General features: G+C 41.5%; 2 protein-coding genes across 3 annotated transcripts in view; one reads left to right on the top strand and one right to left on the bottom strand.

Annotated features, from left to right (window-relative positions):
* The window catches only part of LOC116320990 (nuclear factor 7, brain-like), a 1,074,516-nt gene that overhangs the window by 545,534 nt on the left and 510,661 nt on the right, over positions 1-18,321 (bottom strand). The gene's annotated exons all lie outside the window — the stretch shown is intronic.
* On the top strand, positions 3,681-9,606 carry LOC120438390 (NACHT, LRR and PYD domains-containing protein 12-like). Its single transcript, XM_039608788.1, has 5 exons — positions 3,681-4,721; positions 7,505-7,672; positions 7,825-7,998; positions 8,181-8,354; positions 8,819-9,606. Exons 1-5 carry the CDS (start codon positions 3,763-3,765, stop codon positions 9,009-9,011), a joined length of 1,668 nt encoding a protein of 555 aa, XP_039464722.1. The 5' UTR covers positions 3,681-3,762; the 3' UTR covers positions 9,012-9,606.

Genomic DNA, 18,321 nt, shown 5'->3' with positions numbered 1-18,321 from the left:
ACCTTGGATTTGGTTAAAAATGTGAGAGATGTCCTTATGGAGGCAGGTGAAACCATGGTCTCGTACGACGTTACATCTCTCTTCACTTGCATCCCAGTCACGGAAGCGTTGGAGGTAGTTCGTAAGAGATTACAGGATGACACCAACCTCAGCAACAGGACCACCCTCAGCATCGACCAAGTGTGTTTGCTTTTGGAACTGTGTCTTAATTCCACCTATTTCACATACAAGGGTCAGTTCTACAGGCAGGAACATGGGTGTGCCATGAGTTCCCCATGTTCACCGATTGTGGCCCGTTTGTATATGAAAGAAGTGGAAAAGAGGGCTTTGTTACCTCGGAATACCACCAAGACATTTGTTCACCAGGGATGATATGAAAAGTGGCAGTGCCAAAATTTGGCACAAGACTGTAAGTGGGCGTGAATTTACATGGAGTTCTATAAAAAAACATGTAAACAAAAAATAAATGTTTAAAGTTTTAGAACATGTTTAGTGCCATCTTTCCCTAATTTGAGATCCCATAGTTGGTCAGTTGCCTGCTGCCAATAGACTTACATTACATTATTTCCTGACTAGTTACAGAATCAACAACAATAAAACTAAAAATAAAGTTCAATGCTGAGTTGCCCCTGGTTGCAACAATGAGTTTATGTTCATAACAAGGATATACTCTCCACTTTCACTTGTTTTTCACTGAGATATCCATTTTGTCAGTAGTTAGCTAACATTATGCTTTGTAAATCTATTGGCAGCAACCTACCTGGTGACATCTTCTGTAACAGCAAAAGATGGCACTAAATACTTCTAATTCCAGCGTCATGAACAGTGTTAAACCTAGGACAGTATTTAGAGCATGGCTCTGACAAAAAAAAAAAAAAAAAGTAGAGACAGGAAGTCCTGAGAAATTAAACATGAAAGAAATGAACTCCACGTAGAAAAATAATATGTATATTATATATAGAAATAAAAATTAGCTTAATCACGGGCAAAACAAACTCAACAATCACACATGAGCTTATATTCCAAATATGAGCTGGATACACTACAAGCTCTGATTTGCTTTGCTCTTAGAATATAAGCCAGCAGATTGGCTACTTTTTTCCCTGGACTGGATGAACAGCTAAATATTGTTTAAGAGTTAAATTATATTGATGAGATAAACTGGTCACTAGAAGCATCTGTGTCTTTTCCTTTCCTTGTCTCTCTGGAGACAGATTTCATGTGAACTAATTCCTCATGTACTGGCTTCACTGCTCATCACTCACATCACTGCTCCATCATTATTCACAGGAACCAACCTGGACCTTCACCCAGCTCTGTGTCCTTAAAGAGTGACCACTCAAAACGTGCCCCCATTGAATTTAAACACCAGCAGGTGTCTGCTACAGACAGGTGAGGTGTGAGCAAAATGAACTTTTTTGATTTCAGTTTTGTTTCTGATTTAAATGATGATGCTTATGTTATTTTATTTTAATTAATCTTTCATGGTTTCAAAAATGCATCTCTGTAGGAGACCATTGGCTCAAACAACATGCAGGAGAAAACGAGGAACTAAACGTATACATGAACCTGGACCCAGCTGTATGTCCTTAAGGAGTGACCACTCAAAACGTGCCCCCATTGAATTTGAACACCAGCAGGTGTCTGCTGCAGACAGGTGAGCTGTTAGTAACATGAAGTATTTGAGAGGTGTCTTGATGCATGCTCAATCATCCAGGTAAGTTAATCCCAAAAGCTGATTCTGTTCATCTGGACTTAGCGATTTCAGTGGCAGAAACATTTCGTCACTCATCCAAGTGACTCTTTTTGGATTTACTTTTTTGGATTACTGACCATGCATCAAGACATTTTAACCCACTTTGGCAAGTGCTGGCTTAAGCTAGTATGACTATGAGCAAACAGCACATAAGATGGCTGATTACCTGAATCACATGTTGTTCAGCCTCAGATGCAGACAAAACAGGATTACTCCTAAAAGTCTGCAAATGAGCTCTTCAGTTAAGGACCTTGAGCAACAAAAATCATTTAGAAGCCCTCAATGAATGGGTGACACAAACAAATTTTATCATTGATGTGCTAAAATCTTAAAAGGAGCGGATCCGACAGAGACTTACAATGCTTCTAGATGAGAATACTCCTCAAAAGCTGTTTGAATTCACTGAGAAGATTCAACTAGCACAGCATGAAAAGTCTAAGACAAGGCAACAAAGAAAGTTGCCTGGTCTTAGATAAACTGGTCACTAGAAGCATCTGTGTCTTTTCCTTTCCTTGTATCTCTGGAGACAGATTTCATGTGAACTAATTCCTCATGGTTCCTCCACAGAGTGGATCAGGAGAGCTCAGAGGTTCCCAGTGGTCAGTCTGCCCAGCAGCATCAAACAAAGCTGGACTCCATATTTATGGTCTGTACATGTACAACAACTACTTTTACATCTATTCTGTTCAGTCATCTTCATGCTGCTCTTTGTGCAACAGTGGATAATCGGTTTTTGGCTCCATGATTTCAGTCTGATTGGGTCATTCATGAAGTATTCTGTTCCAGCTGCTGGAGGAAAAAATCACCACCTTTGTGAAGAATGAGCTGAAGAAGATCCAGAAGGTTCTGAGTCCAGGTTACCCAGAATGCTTAGAGAGTCCGAGGGAGGATAAGGAGGAGGAGCAGAGGAGGAGCAGCAGAGAGGCATTTGTGAAAATCACCCTGGACTTCATGAGAAGAATGAAGCTTGATGAGCTGGCTGACCGTCTGCAGGGAAGTAAGAAGATTTCACTGAAGATTTAGGTTGCTGGTGTTCAATAGAAAATTTACTAATTTCAAAATACATAGACCAACACATAAGAATGAAGATATATGGAATTTAAATTGTCTATATGTTTTTTTAAACAGTACCTTATGTTTTACCTTTTTTGTTGTTGTTGTTTTTTCTTTGAGAACATCAAGCTGCCATTTGTCCTCACAAACTTAAATCCACACTGAAGAAGAAGTTCCAGTGTGTGTTTGAGGGGATCGCTAAAGCAGGAAGCCCAACCCTTCTGAATCAGATCTACACAGAGCTCTACATCACAGAGGGAGGGACTGCAGAGGTCAATGATGAACACGAGGTCAGACGGATTGAAACAGTATCCAGGAAACGAGACAAACCAGAAACATCAATCAGACAAGAAGACATTTTTAAAGCCTCACCTGGACGACTTGAACCAATCAGAACAGTGCTGACAAAGGGAGTGACTGGTATTGGGAAAACAGTCTTAACACAGAAATACATTCTCGACTGGGCTGAAGACAAAGCCAACCAGGACATCCAGTTCATATTTCCATTCACGTTCAGAGAGCTGAATGTGCTGAAAGAGAGAAAGTTCAGTTTGGTGGAACTTGTTCATCACTTCTTTACTGAAACCAAAGAAGCAGGAATCTGCAGCTTTGAAGACTTCCAGGTTGTGTTCATCTTTGATGGTCTGGATGAGTGTCGACTTCCTCTGGACTTCCACAAAACTACAATCCTAACTGACCCCAGAGAGTCCACCTCAGTGGATGTGCTGCTGATAAACCTCATCAGGGGGGAACTGCTTCCCTCTGCTCGCCTCTGGATAACCACACGACCTGCAGCAGCCAATCAGATCCCACCTGACTGTGTTGACATGGTGACAGAGGTGAGAGGGTTCACTGACCCACAGAAAGAGGAGTACTTCAGGAAGAGATTCAGAGATGAGAAGCAGGCCAGCAGGATCCTTTCCCACGTCAAGACATCACGAAGCCTCCACATCATGTGTCACATCCCAGTCTTCTGCTGGATCACTGCTACAGTTTTGGAAAATGTGCTAAAAACCAGAGAGGGACGTCTGCCCAAGAACCTGACTGAGATGTACATCCACTTCCTGGTGGTTCAGGCCAAAGTGAAGAAGCTCAAATTTGATGGAGGAGCCCAAATAGATTCACACTGGAGTCCAGAGAGCAGGATTATGATTCAGTCTCTGGGAAAATTGGCTTTTGATCATCTGCAGAAAGGAAACTTGATCTTCTATGAATCAGACCTGACAGAGTGTGGCATCGATATCAGTGCAGCCACAGTGTTTGCAGGAGTGTTCACACAGATCTTTAAAGAGGAGAGAGGACTGTACCAGGACAAGGTGTTCTGCTTCATCCATCTGAGTGTTCAGGAGTTTCTGGCTGCTCTTCATGTCCATCTGACCTTCATCAACTCTGGAGTCAATCTGCTGGAAGAACAACAAACAACCTCTCAGAAGTCTAGAAATACAGAATATTCAGCGACTCACTTCTACCAGAGTGCTGTGGACAAGGCCTTACAGAGTCCAAATGGGCACCTGGACCTGTTCCTCCGCTTCCTCCTGGGTTTTTCACTGCAGACCAGTCAGACTCTCCTACAGGGTTTGCAGACACAGACAGGAAATAGTTCACAGACCAATCAGGAAACAGTCCAGTACATCAAGAAGAAGCTCAGTGAGAATCAGTCTGGAGAGAAAAGCATCAATCTGTTCCACTGTCTGAATGAACTGAATGATCGTTCTCTAGTGGAGGAGGTCCAGCGATACATGTGCTCAGGAAGTTTCTCCATACGTAATCTTTCCCCTGCTCAGTGGTCAGCTCTGGTCTTAATCTTAGTCTCATCAAAAAAAGATGTAGAAATGGTTGACCGGAAGAAATTCTCTTCAGATGACGCTCTTCTGGAGCTGCTGCCAGAGGTCAATGCCTCTAATAAATCTCTGTAAGTAAATATGTGCTGATGCCTTTATTTGGTGAATGTTTATTCTAGTTAACATAAAGCAGGTGTGCACAGTTTGAAAAAACTGTAATGGTGCAGGGGTTTGAAAAATATATAAAACATTTACATTGTCATCAGTACTCAATCCAACTGTTAATGCATATGTAGCAGCAACAATTCTCAGCATTTCTGACAAAAAAAAAAGTAATGTCCAGACCCACCCTGTACTGCATACATAAGTACTTGTACAATCACCCAAATTTCACCAGCTGCTGGTGAACTGACTCATTTTCCTCATGTTGCTTGTTGTTCCTGTTGCCAGTTCTAAGAATAATATCTCACTGTCTTTATTTTCTACAACTTTGTCTCATTTCCCTCGCCCTTGTTTCCTCTACACTGGTTAGTCCTGTCCTCCCTTTCAGTCTTTGTTGTGTTTTTTTTATTCAGTTTGATATTTAATTTCTTACTGACTTCTATCAGTCAATTAACTGTTTGCTTTTTTTAGTCCGAATGTCTTCTGCACCCTGCACTTTGGGTCAGTCCTGGTTCCACAAAATGTGCGATTCTTGACAGATTGTGACCAATGTTCCCTCTAAGGTGCACACGTGTGCAATTGCGCCTTTGCGCAAAAACAAAACCAAAAAAACCCCACCCTTTCCTATTGGTCGAAAATTGTACCATGTCGACCAATCAAAAAATTATATGACAACGTGACATTTAGTTCTTAAGAAACGGGGGTAAGTTTTAGGTGTGATGGCGGTGTTTAGAGATGTGAGAGATTTGAGACGTTTAGCGCAAATCTTGTGTAGTTAGTGTGTAGTGTAGTCAATAGTTTTGTTGTGTGTGTCAGAACAATGAGGCGACTGCTGAATGTTACAGGTGTTACAGGAGTGATACATCTCCTGTTGTCAGGCCTGCAGGTATCAGGCTGTTGTTCTCCTTTATCTCATAGGGGACAGAAGTTATTTTTTGGAGTGGCGCAAATAATTTGTGTGGCATCAAATTTGATGCAGAACAGCTGATTGTTCTGTAAATAGTTTGAAATGTTGGTTTAAAAAAACGCTTTGGCTGCATTTTTAGGTAAACAGCTGCAAAAACTTTGTTGTTTGCAAAACTTAGTAACTTTTTTGAAGAAGTAACTATAAAATTAATTGCCCAACATTGGTCATTATTTACTGTATTTTGCAGACAGAGTTACAGGACTCTCTCCCAGACCACAGACTCAGACTCATAATACAAGTCAGAGCTTTATAATAAATGAATAAATAAACCAGTTGTGTTTTCCAAATTGGAGTTGAAGTTATTTTTACTTCCAATAGAGCTAACATACTACACAGGTCATGAACAAGATATTTTTAAATTTTTATTCTAAAGCAGTTGATTTAAAAGTAGTCTAACATAAATGTAAATGCTGTAACTTGATTACTTTAATAAACCATGTAACCTGGATGGATTCGATGCTGGTGTGACCACAGTGCACACATCTGATGTTGCTCACAGTGGTCCAAGGGATCGCTCAGAGAGTTTGTGTGTTCGTTCAGACACATGAAAAATTAGAGGGAACATTGATTGTGACAGAATGCCATGACCAGTATGGACCTGTGAAAAAGTACCATTAACACTGTGGAAAATAAGGCACTAGACTGCTGAGTTTATCTTGCTCCTCTGTAAATGACCCTCATGTAAGGATTTTGGTAATTGCTGTGCTTCTGCAGGAATAATTGCCAAGAAGTCTTTACTGCTCCAACCTCCCACCCTTGTCCCAATTACCTAACCTTGGAGCCTTGAGTGGAGATCACACTCTCTATCTGCACTACTCAAACCCTAGTTGGTGCTAGGACTATGTCTCTTCCTGTTTCCTCTGGACCTGGGTTGTTCTGCTTAAGCCAGCACATTACCAGAGTCAAGTCAAGGAGTGGTATTGCTCCATGTGCTGGAGCTAACAACCCCAGAAATTGAGCCTCCTGTTCATAAACTGGGCATTCCTGGGCCTTAGCTAGTTGCCACATAAGCCCATAGGTAAATGTTTAATCATCTTTCAGATGACTTGACTATGCTCTCTTTAGACCAGCAACTTCACCACTGGACATTTGGTTGGCCGTGTGCTGTGATGTTGTGCTGATCAACCATCCTGCCTGACCATCACTAGGCCTCCTCATTGTCCAGGTGCATTGGTTCTGCCTCAGGCACCTGTTTCCTCAGTGTTCAGAGGATCTTTGTCCTGTTTTGGCTTCAGAATGTCATACGCAGAGGTTCCACTGTCATGTTATATATTTAGGTTCACTAGTCTAATTTGGTTCACTTACAATCTTGTTGTTCAAAAAATCTGATCTTCATTTCTAATGCATAAACTTTATTAAGCAGAATGTAACTACATCATCCTCTGATGTTAGTAATCATTTCTTGATTTTGTAACTCACCTTGAGTGCAATATTTTTTCTTCTTCTTTTTTCTTGGATGACATGATTACATGTAGTGTAAAGAAAAAACTTTCACTTAATGACTTAAATTGGTACTAATGTGCCATTTTCTCGACTCTTGTCAACAACTCGGCCAGCAGGTGTCAGAAACTGTGGCAGAGCACTACAAAGCATGCCTTACTGTAAGGCTAAAAAACCCCAATTTACATACAAATACATTTTACTTGCTGCTTCACTTTTGGTTTTACCTGAGAACAATAATTTTCCTCTTAAGTTGATATTTTGGCTAATTTTGCAAAACATTTTATCGGGACACTGTTTATATAAATTGGTTTAGTTTAATCACAAACTGCATTACTTTTTCAGACTGAGTCTCTGTAACCTGTCAGAGACAAACTGTGAAGCTCTGTCCTCAGTTCTCAGCTCCCAGACCTCCAGTCTCAGAGAGCTGGGCCAGAGTAACAGCAACCTGCAGGATTCAGGAGAGGAGCCTCTGTCTGATGGACTGAAGAGTCCACACTGTAAAACTCTCAGGTCAGATCAAGTGAAATATAATATATATAAAATATTTCATGAACTGTCAAAATGACTTAAAGATCAAGGAAAAAAATAAAATTAATATTGCCAAATGTTGTAGTTCTTTAGTCCTGATTTCTCTTTAGCAGTTTTGTTTGTTTGTTTTTCAGAGTGATGGGCTGTAACCTCTCAGACAGAAGCTGTGAAGCTTTGTCCTCGGTTCTTAGTTCTAAGTCCTCTAGTTTGGGAGAGCTGGACCTGAGTAACTGCAACCTGTCGGATTCAGGAATGAAGCTTCTTTGTGATGGACTAAAGAGTCCAAACTGTAAACTGAATACTCTTAGGTCAGACTGAGCTATATGTTTTTTTTCATCTGATGACAGAATTAATAAGTTAAATGTTTTAGCCAAAGGAATGATGGGGTTCAGAGAAGAAGCAGGATTAGATATTGCTAAAAATAATAATACAGCATTTAACTTTAACAAAAAAGTTATTTTTTCATGTTTGTTAATCTTTTCTTTTTCAGGCTGAGTCACTGCAGCCTCTCAGAGAGAGATTGTGAAGCTCTGTCCTCAGTTCTCAGCTCCCAGTCCTGCAGTCTGAAAGAGCTGGACCTGAGTAACTCTGACCTGAACGACTCAGGAGTGAAGCTTCTGTCTGTTGGATTAAAGAGTGCAAACTTTAAACTGGAAACTCTCAGGTCAGGTTTCAAACTTTTCCACTGATTATCATCTAAAATCTATATTCAATTGTTCTATAAAAAAGTGAACCTTTTAAAGAATTTATTAGACTTTGAATTATTGTTTGAAGTCTTTTCAGTAACATTTCCTTAGTGATGTATTCAAAGAAATTTACTTAGCACCAGTAAAGATAGAGATTTGGGGCCATTATACGTTTAAAAAATCCAAATCAGATGTCTAGGGGTTTGTTATTTCTACTACTACTACTTTTTTTTTTGTCTCTCCGAGATCATCTCTTCTTTTTGCCCTCACTCTACCACCAGTAATGGTAGATGGTCCTTTTGGAGACTGTTTTCATTGGAAATATCTTTGTGTAAAAATAAAGCAAAATTAAATACAACACAAAGATATTGAATAATGTTATTGTATCTGAAAAACAGAAAATCATTGTTCACAGATGGATTGTTGTTTTGTGTGTCTGCAGTCTGTCAGGTTGTCTGATCAAGCAGGAAGGCTTTACTTCTCTGGCCTCAGCTCTGAGCGCCAACCCCTCCCATCTGAGAGAGCTGGACCTGAGCTACAATCATCCAGGTGCCTCAGGAATGAAGCTGCTGTCGGCTGGACTGAAGGATTCACGGTGGAGACCGGACACTCTCAGGTATGGAGGGAATGTCTGATAGAGGAGGAAGACCTGGAAACATTTCCTGTATCCTTCGCTGACTTCCTGTTTGTTTCATACACGTCACATGAAATGATCCATAAAGGATTGAAATGTAGGAGGTGTTTAGGGAGACCTTCACCAGGAACATTTTTTTTACATGTCTCAGTATATTTAACAGTGCAGATTAAGGAAATATTTATCCTAGAACAAAACAACCACTGGAACCAGGGGGAACTGTTGGCCTAGCTTTATCAAAAGAATAAAATCCTTACTCTATTTTTAGAGATGTGGTAGAAACTGAAAACTACAAGGAGATGTTCTCTGTAGACTTAAAGAAAAGCAGCCCTGCAGAAAGGGATGTATGTGTTTATAGTGCTTTTCATGGACAAAGGTCACAATGTGATTTTAAAAGCCAATACACAATATACATTAATGGAACTGGAAACTGTCCAATGTCTTGACACAAAGTGAATCATCCAGGTAAGTAAATCCCCCAAATTTGATTATACTGATGAATGGCCAAAGTCTCCAAAGACCCAGGCCCAGACCTCTACATTGGAGAGACCAAACAGCCACTTCACAAGCGCATGGCACAACATAGAAGAGCCACCTCCACAGGACAAGACTCAGCAGTCCATCTGCATCTAAAGGTCAAAGGTCACTCTTTCGAGGATGCCAATGTTCACATTTTGGACAGAGAGGACAGATGGTTTGAAAGAGGAGTGAAAGAAGCCATTTACGTCCACTGTGAGTGACCATCTTTGAACAGAGGCGGTGGTTTACGACACCAACTGTCTGCCATCTATAATCCAGTTTTGAGTTCCCTCCCCAGACGCCTTAACGCCCACTCACATTCTGGGCCATGTGACCTCAGGAAATCACATGATAGGGTGGGGCCAGGTTTCACAATAAGCTCACCCGAAACCCTGGCTGATTGTGACACACACCCGTTTTCACGCCTTGGCTCATGTGATTAGGTAGAGGATCATCAGGGGGTCAATCCCATAGGGCTTAAATATGGGACTCTCCCCCATTTAACCCCAGAACTGAAGAAGATTATTGGATGAGAGGTGAAACGTCTTCAAGATACTTAAAAAAGTCCAGATGCTTTTCTTTCCAAGCTCCTTAGACTACGATGACCTGGATGACTGAGAACCTTCACAGACAGAAGAAGATGGTTCAAAGCAGCTCTTAAATCCATGAAAATTATTTCCTGTGGGAAGGATCATGATGCTACATCATGATGAAGCGTTTTGAGAGTGAAGGACTGAATATTCTGCCTCTCTTCTACAGTAGAATATGGCAGGACATGAACTACTCAAAAACAAATACATGGTTCACGGTTTGTGTGACACAGGCAGACAGTTTTCTGTGTGCATGCACAGAAATGAACTGTGGAATCAGAACATGACTAGTTTTGGCATTAAAACACATGAAAACAATGCTGCATTCACTCAGAGGGCAGACTGACACCAAGTGGAGAAAAGCAGCTGGCAGCAAAGGCAGGGAGGTGTCCTTTCCAGCTAAACAGAAGAGGAATATAAAGATAATGAAGGTCACAGTTTGAATCAGTCACATTTCATTCAATACAGTGGTGTACTGACAGATCCAGGATCAGTCCAAATCATGAGCAGTTTGATCCACATGTGGACTGAAGTGAATTTGTAAAAATGTTGGACTGTTCCATTATCAGTGTCTAACAGTGTGTGTATGAGAGCCATGTAATGTCCATGTGTGCATGCTGACTGTGCTGGTCTGATCCCCCTCCTCCTTTCAGGGTGGAGCCTGCTGGAGTCCGATGGTTGAGACCAGGTCTGAGGAAGTGTAAGTGTGTTTTTAATGGGATTCATGAAAACAAAGCAGCACACATTCAACCATCTTCAAACTGTCACATCACTCATTCACATCTCTGATGTCAGGAGTCATCATCAAAGTGTTAATCAATGAACAGATGATGGATCAATAACTGCAGCTGGATTGTGTTTGTTCTCTCCATCAGATTCCTGTCAACTCACAATCGACACAAACACAGTAAACAGACACATTAAACTGTCTGACAACAACAGGAAGGTGACACATGTGCAGGAGGTTCAGTCATATCCTGATCATCCAGACAGATTTGATTATTTTTATCAGCTGGTGTGTAGTACTGGTCTGACTGGTCGCTGTTACTGGGAGGTTGAGTGGAAAGAAACGGTTGAGATATCAGTGAGTTACAGAAGAATCAGAAGAAAAGGAGACAGTTATGACTGTGTGTTTGGATGGAACGATCATTCCTGGAGTCTGATCTGCTCTGAAGATGGTCCTCATTATGTCATGCACAATAACAGAGTGACATTCATCTCCTCCTCCTCCTCCTCCTCCTCCTCCTCTGTCTCTAACAGAGTAGCAGTGTATGTGGACTGTCCTGCTGGCACTCTGTCCTTCTACAGAGTCTCCTCTGACACTCTGATCCACCTCCACACCTTCAACACCACATTCACTGAAACTCTTTATCCCGGGTTTGGGTTCAATCCTGGTTGCTCAGTGTGTCTGTGCTGAGTTTAGTGTAAAGAGTGTCTCCTGTTAGAGAAACACTCTGACTCGTTCACTCAGAAACACGTTTTCAGATTCATGGATTCAATCAGTTGATGTTTTAAACTGTTCTAAATGATTCCTTGTGAACTTCTTCCTCTTCAGTCGTTTAGCAAACAAATGTTAACATATAGATATTGAAGATGAATCATTTAATCTGAATTCAGTGAATGTGAACTTTGATTTTTAGGAAATGAACATTTTTCCCTTTGTCATCTTATAATATTAGAATATTTCAAATCAATCCAATGTATTTGAAATGTCAGATATAAAATCAAGCACTTCGCTCTTACACTGCAGGCCTACTTGTTGTTCCTAGAGTATTTAAAAGTAGAATGGGAGGGAGCGCCTTCAGTTTTCAGGCCCCTCTTCTGTGGAACCAGCTTCCAGTTTGGATTCGGGAGACAGACACTATCTCTACTTTCAAGATTAGGCTTAAAACTTTCCTTTTTGCTAAAGCATATAGTTAGGGCTGGACCAGGTGACCCTGAATCCTCCCTTAGTTATGCTGCAATAGACGTAGGCTGCCGGGTACTGAGTGTTTCTTCTTCATTCACCATGTGTGTGTATACAACTCTCTGTCTTTAATTATGAGTTATTGTATTATTGTCTTTACCTTACAATATAACATGTAAATATAAAGCACCTTAAGCTGACTGCTGTGCTATATGAATAAAATTGAACTGAAGGTAACACTGTAATGTGTGTGTGTGTGTGTTTATCTGTGTGTGTCCTGGATCTACCTACAGTACTGTAAGACAAATCTGAAAGCTACTGGACCAGTTCTAGGTTGGCAGGAGTGGAGGAGCAAAGCACAGTGAAAAGACCAGAACTGGAAACCTTTAAATGAAAAGCCGGCATCTTTAATAAAACACAAACAGAGAAACAAAAACCAAATCGGTAACAGTTGAGTAGGTCATGCTTTACCTTCCATAGATAAAGATAATTTTAGTTATCCCAGCTTTGTTCTAAATGACACACCGAGGTTATTCTTTAAGCTTTAGTTCTTGATTTACGAATAAGATTTAAACTAAAACCTTCAGTTCCACAATGCACTTATCTAAGACAATCTGAGAGTCCGAGTGTCTCAAACCGATCGGTCCTGCAGGGCTAATAAAGCCAACTTAGTGCTATGAGCTCATTGAATTTATGCCCACTACTGATGACATGATGAGCAGGTTCTGTCTTTGCTTGCATGAATTCTAAATCGTTCTCAAACCCAGTTTGTTGCATTAATGCTTAAACACAGAGTTCCTATAGAAAAATCTAATTTGGCTCAAAACAAGAAAATATCATTAGCATATAACATTAGTCAACAGTCCAAATAATCACACTTTCAGTTCAGTTCTGTGTCAGTGTGATCAGATCAAGAGAGAGAGGGAAGTCTTAGGCTGCGTTCACACCGAACGCGATAGAGGCGAGCGAAAACGCCCCAAACGCCCCTAATTTGATGCGTTCAAATTCGCACCTCAACGCGTGTCCAGGGAAAATCCACCGCGCCCCAAAATTGCATCTTTCCACGCGCGTGGACCGGAAATGTGGGAGGAAGTTGTGCCAGATGTGTTGTGCTGCAGATGTCCTCTGAATAAACACATTATCTTGTTAGCGGAAAGGTATTTGTACATCAGTGGGAAAATAGCGGGACAGTAGGCGGGCTTGCTAGCTTTTGCACGGTTTCATCGGGTCAGTCTGGAAATTAAAAAGCAGAATGAATGACCTTACCAGGTTGCCCAATCTCCTCACTAATGTGCCTCCAAGCTAGGTCCTTTTTATTCCTGTCTCGGTAGAAGTAGCAACTAGCATCATTTAGCTCTGGATGATTAGCCACGGCACTGATGAGCTTTTCCTCCATACTGAATGACGAATGAAGGGTTTTGGCTGGATCTGCCCCTTTGACCTAGTTACAGCCACGTCACCAGGCTCCTGATTGGTTGTCGCGGCGAGATTTGACGCCGGAGTTCAGATTTTCCAACTCGAGCAGTTGGCGCGATACGCGCATGTGCACAAAATGCAACACACAATCTGACACGCGTGGTTTTCTTCGCGAGTCAAACGCGCCCCACGCGCTACACTGACGCGCGTTTCAGGCGTTTTCGCGTTTTCGCGACGCAAATCTGCTTCCGCATGTTCGCCGGGCGCGCAATCGCGTGTCATCGCGCTCTTTCCATTGACTTTACATGTGAACCTGACGCTCTGGCCGCCTCTATCGCGTTCAGTGTGAACGCACCATTAGCCCCGTCCAATGGCTGGAAAGCGAAGGGAAAAAAACCTGCCCAACTTTATATTTACAACACAAAAATCACACTAAAGACTCTGAGGGAAAAAAAGAAAATGGTGGCAGTTTTTCGTCTTGTCACTGGCTTCAATGTGACACAAATGCAAGTTTAGTTCATCGAGCAAACTCTGTGTTTAAATATTTGCATGAACTGAAAATACAGGAAAATACACATCACAGTCTGTGTTTGCTCTTTCTACTTTCACCCATCAAAGAGCAAAGCTTCAATTACCAAGTGTGCACGTCACAAGCACACTTTTTCTAAACTCAAACAAAGCATCATGAAATTCACCAAAACTTTGTTTGTTTTCCCCAAACTTCAACAGTCACCAGTTTTTCTTTGAGTAAGAAGACCATTGTGTTCTCCAAATCCCTGATTCTTCTCTCTGGTTATGCTAGCTGTTTTTTCACAAAGCTAACTCGCTCTTACTGGAAGAAGTGGGAAAGGTTCCATTAAAGGAGCATTCCCACAAACCACTTGTTCAATCTGAACCTGTAGTCTTGTTTTAACAAGAGTTTTTACACACGTTTGTTCAATTGTTTACAGCACGAATGTGACTCATGATGACTTTCTATTTAATCGTATTTATTCTTATTTTTTGTATTTTATTATTTTCTGTTGTGTTATTGTAACAGTTGTAACCATGGTTACATGTGCGTTTCAGAAGTTCCACACAGCGTGAAACAGTGTGGAGCGTCCTATCCTTTTCTGGTGTTTCCTTCTCATAGTTCCTCTCTTCTGAACTTGGTGTCCCAGTTGATCATCTCTGTGTGATCCTACAGGTGAAGCTGATGGGAGCAGTCTGTAATATCTCAGCTGCTTTCACTTCATCTTTTCTTTTTTTCACTTCTGCACTCACTTCAACCCAGAGGTCGCCTCACACTTTCTCCTTATCGTCTTTTTGATGGACACGGTGGTAAAAATTCCCTCATGATGTAATTTTATCTCCATTTCAAAGTCAAAGTCACAGTAAACTTTATTACCATCTGTGTACATTACAGTATATAGAGAGACAAGGCGGCGAGGCTCCAGCTACATTCAGTGCAAAAAACAGCAGTAAATACAAGAAGAGTAAGAAATAAATATACACTTTAAGACAAGGGTAAGGTAAAGGGAATAAATATACACGTTAAGGTAAAAAGGATCAATAACAGTTCTGAGTGTACAATTTACAGTTGAATTAATATTTTTAATGAAAGCCATTTAACAGCATTATCGTTTGAAAATAAGTGAAGTACAAACAGAGTGAGCATTTCTGAGGCCACAGAGAGAAAAGAGGAGCACAAACACTGAGTGTGAGCTCACCAACACACACATTTACACTTGGTTTGTCTTTACAGAGAAAAACACACTTCCTGCTGCTGATGTTTCACAATAAAAGCCTCGATAAGAAACAGAAAGACTGTAAAAACATTTGATTGTATTGGGGAAAATGTCTGAATGTGTCTACTATTAAAATAAGTGTGTATAACTATAATGAGTGTCTAACTTGTGTAAGGAGTATTTAGTAAATGTGAATATAACATTTCCATGGTGACGAAGCACCTTCATAACAGCAAAAAAAACTCCCACACAGTTATACCTGAAGTGACGTCGCTGAGCATCTAATCCTGCTTCACTGACAGGCTTTTAGGATCACTGCCCTCCAGTGGTCACTGTCAGTAACAACAACTCTCCACATACAATAATACTGACGTTAGGACACATTCACTGCAGCATTTTAGCACTGCTGTTAGTCAGTGTGATAATGATGCTTTATATGTGAACACAGAAAATATTAAACTGATAGAAACACTGACATCAGCAGAGAGATACTGACTGAAGACAACCTTCTGCCCTCAGGTGGTCACAGTGAGGAACTGCAGTGACAGGTTGCATCCTTAATGAAGAGCATTTCAAACCAATACATATATCCCAACAGAGAGCAATAACAATCATTAGTAACACCGGCTTCAATCAAGCGTCTGACTCACCCTTCATCAAATTAAAAACACTTCAATTTAATGAGCTGCTCGAGCTTCAAACAGTCCAAATTATGTAGAGAGGAAGACGACATCCATGAGGCCAAATATTCAGAATGAGTTTCAAGTCCAATAAAAAAACATGACGCACTGAGAGGAAACTCCATGTTCAATAAATCGGCTGTAAGAACTAATAGTAAATATCACAGCATTACACTGCTGCTTGTGTGTGGGGTTCTCCCAGGCACTCCATGCTGTCTCCTTCCAGTCCATCCCTGAACCTGCAGGACCCAGGCCTCATGATGGAGGCAGGTCACATGACTGAGAAGATGAATCAGCTGTTGTAGAAGATGGAGAAACAGGTTAGAGACAGGATGCTTCTCGTCCTTTGAACCTGAGATCAAACATGTGGTATTGTTCATGTTCTGTCAGCGTGACCCAAAGAAACCATGGAAACAACAATGCTGGGCAGCATCTCTATGCAGACAGACAGTCACAGTTTATCTTCTCACCACCAGAGGGCGACAAATCAGCTTCAATGGAGCACCAAACTCCTTCACAGTTAACGTTCACTACATGTTTGTTATATTCAGTGTTGGGAAGGTTACTTTTAAAATGTATTCCACTACAGAATACTGAATACATGCCCCAAAATGTATTCTGTAACGTATTCCGTTACGTTACTCAATGAGAGTAACGTATTCTGAATACTTTGGATTACTTAATATATTATCATGCTGTTTACAACTACGTGAATGTACTATTGCTGTGATTTATTACTGTTACTGAAGGTCCGACTCCGAACCGTAGTAAAGGGACCTCTGGCTATCACGGTGGGTTCCGTGTCAGGCTGGTAGCCGAAAAATAGCTTTACTTTGTTGTCTGGGTCAACTTTGCTTGCCAGAGACAGAGAGAGGCGTTGAAAGGCTGCTCCAACGGAACTTATTTTTTCCAGAGGAAAACACGAACACAGTGTACAGTCCAGTCTTAATAGCTTACTTACAGCTGGGCTCGTCAGGCACTCTTCTTGGCTGCGGTGGTTATTATTATATTTACATGCTTCCAGCTCCCGTTTTTGCTCCGTGACAGCTCGGACTTTTCCTTTCTCTCCCTCCCTCGCTCACAGACACATAACGTGTATGGCAGTCCATTCTCGCTGCAGCACGGACTACACTGCCCATGATGCTACATTCTTTAGGGCCATGCCTGTAGCATTCTGCCTTTTAGCTTAGCACAACAACAACAACAGCTGTGTCCCAAAACGTCAGCTGCATCCTTCGGAGGACCCGGCCTTCGCGGTCTACGTGGGCCGGGTCCTTCGAAGACCGAGAAGGTCGGAAGTGCGAGGCTGTGAAATGGGACGGTCTAGCCTTCAGATTTGCGTCACCGCTGTGTCGCTGGAGTTTAATAAACTCGGCCGTCTGCTCCTTGCTATCTAAAATATAACAGGACACTGGCGTAAATTCTCGACCGTCTCACACTTCTGTTTAATCAGTTTTCTTTTTGACGTTTATTCAGCTGTGTGAAAATCCCGGAGGAACCGACCCGATGGATTAATAAAGTTTTATTTAATCTAATAATCTAGTAACTTTGATCTCAGCCAACCCGATTTACTCACGAACAAATAAAACACCGAAATAAGGCAAACAATTACATTTTTAAGTTATCCGAGTGACTTATATATCATGTTTAACCTGAGTAGCGAAAGAGCGGGGGTCTGAAAACGATGAAGCCGGGAGTCCGCTGCTCTCGCCGGCTCGAGCGACCATTGAATCCCCCAGTTTGCTATCGAGCGGGTGGGTAACAGACGTCTCCGAAAACCTCGGCGCACTTTTGCAAATATGTGATGTCTTGATAAACCAAGCAGATATTTGAAATTTACACGGCCACTTTCTCGCCTGAAAATATGTTAAAAGTTTATTTTGTGACCCAGAAAGATTAATAAGACTAATTTTAAAACTTAGTAGCGGCCGCCATTGTTGTCAGCTGAAATTTGGCTGGACCGCGCTATGAATTCTGGGATATGGTGGGCCACGAAGGACACACCCAACCCATCCTTCAAATTCGGGGAAATGAAGGACGCATTTGTCGGCTGCATTTGAAGGAGTCGACGAATCGGGACAGCCTTCGTCGCCGGGCTGTGACGTAATCGGCCTTCAAATGCGGCCTCCGGAGGATGCAGCCGACGTTTTGGGACACAGCTTAAGGCTACGTTCACACTGCAGGTCTTAATGCTCAATTCTGTTTTTTTGATCAAATACGATTGTTTTTGTCTGCTTGTTCACACTACAACTAGAATGTATGAAATGAAATGACATGAGGATGAAAAACTAATTTAACCCTTTTACTTCATGGCCAATATCTAATGTATTACTCCCATTTCTAGTCTTTTCAGTGGCGACACCAGAAATTCGAGTTGTTAATCCCAATGCCCGTGCACATCGTCACTCTGCCCTACTTAAGACAACCAAAGAGGCTCGTTAGTACCGGGTGAGAAGTGTGGTCTTCCCAAAAC

Source organism: Oreochromis aureus, linkage group 3 (genome assembly GCF_013358895.1).
Source record: "Oreochromis aureus strain Israel breed Guangdong linkage group 3, ZZ_aureus, whole genome shotgun sequence".
NCBI lineage: Eukaryota > Metazoa > Chordata > Actinopteri > Cichliformes > Cichlidae > Oreochromis > Oreochromis aureus.
This window is presented reverse-complemented; position numbering and strand designations above follow the sequence as displayed.

Bases quoted from the DNA above. Each gene is read 5' to 3' on its own strand.
- LOC120438390 (XM_039608788.1), top strand. From the start codon at position 3,763: ATGTGTCACATCCCAGTCTTCTGCTGGATCACTGCTACAGTTTTGGAA. The intron at 7,999-8,180 runs GTCAGACTGAGC...TTTCTTTTTCAG, and splicing joins TGTAAACTGAATACTCTTAG to GCTGAGTCACTGCAGCCTCT. The intron at 8,355-8,818 runs GTCAGGTTTCAA...GTGTGTCTGCAG, and splicing joins TTTAAACTGGAAACTCTCAG to TCTGTCAGGTTGTCTGATCA.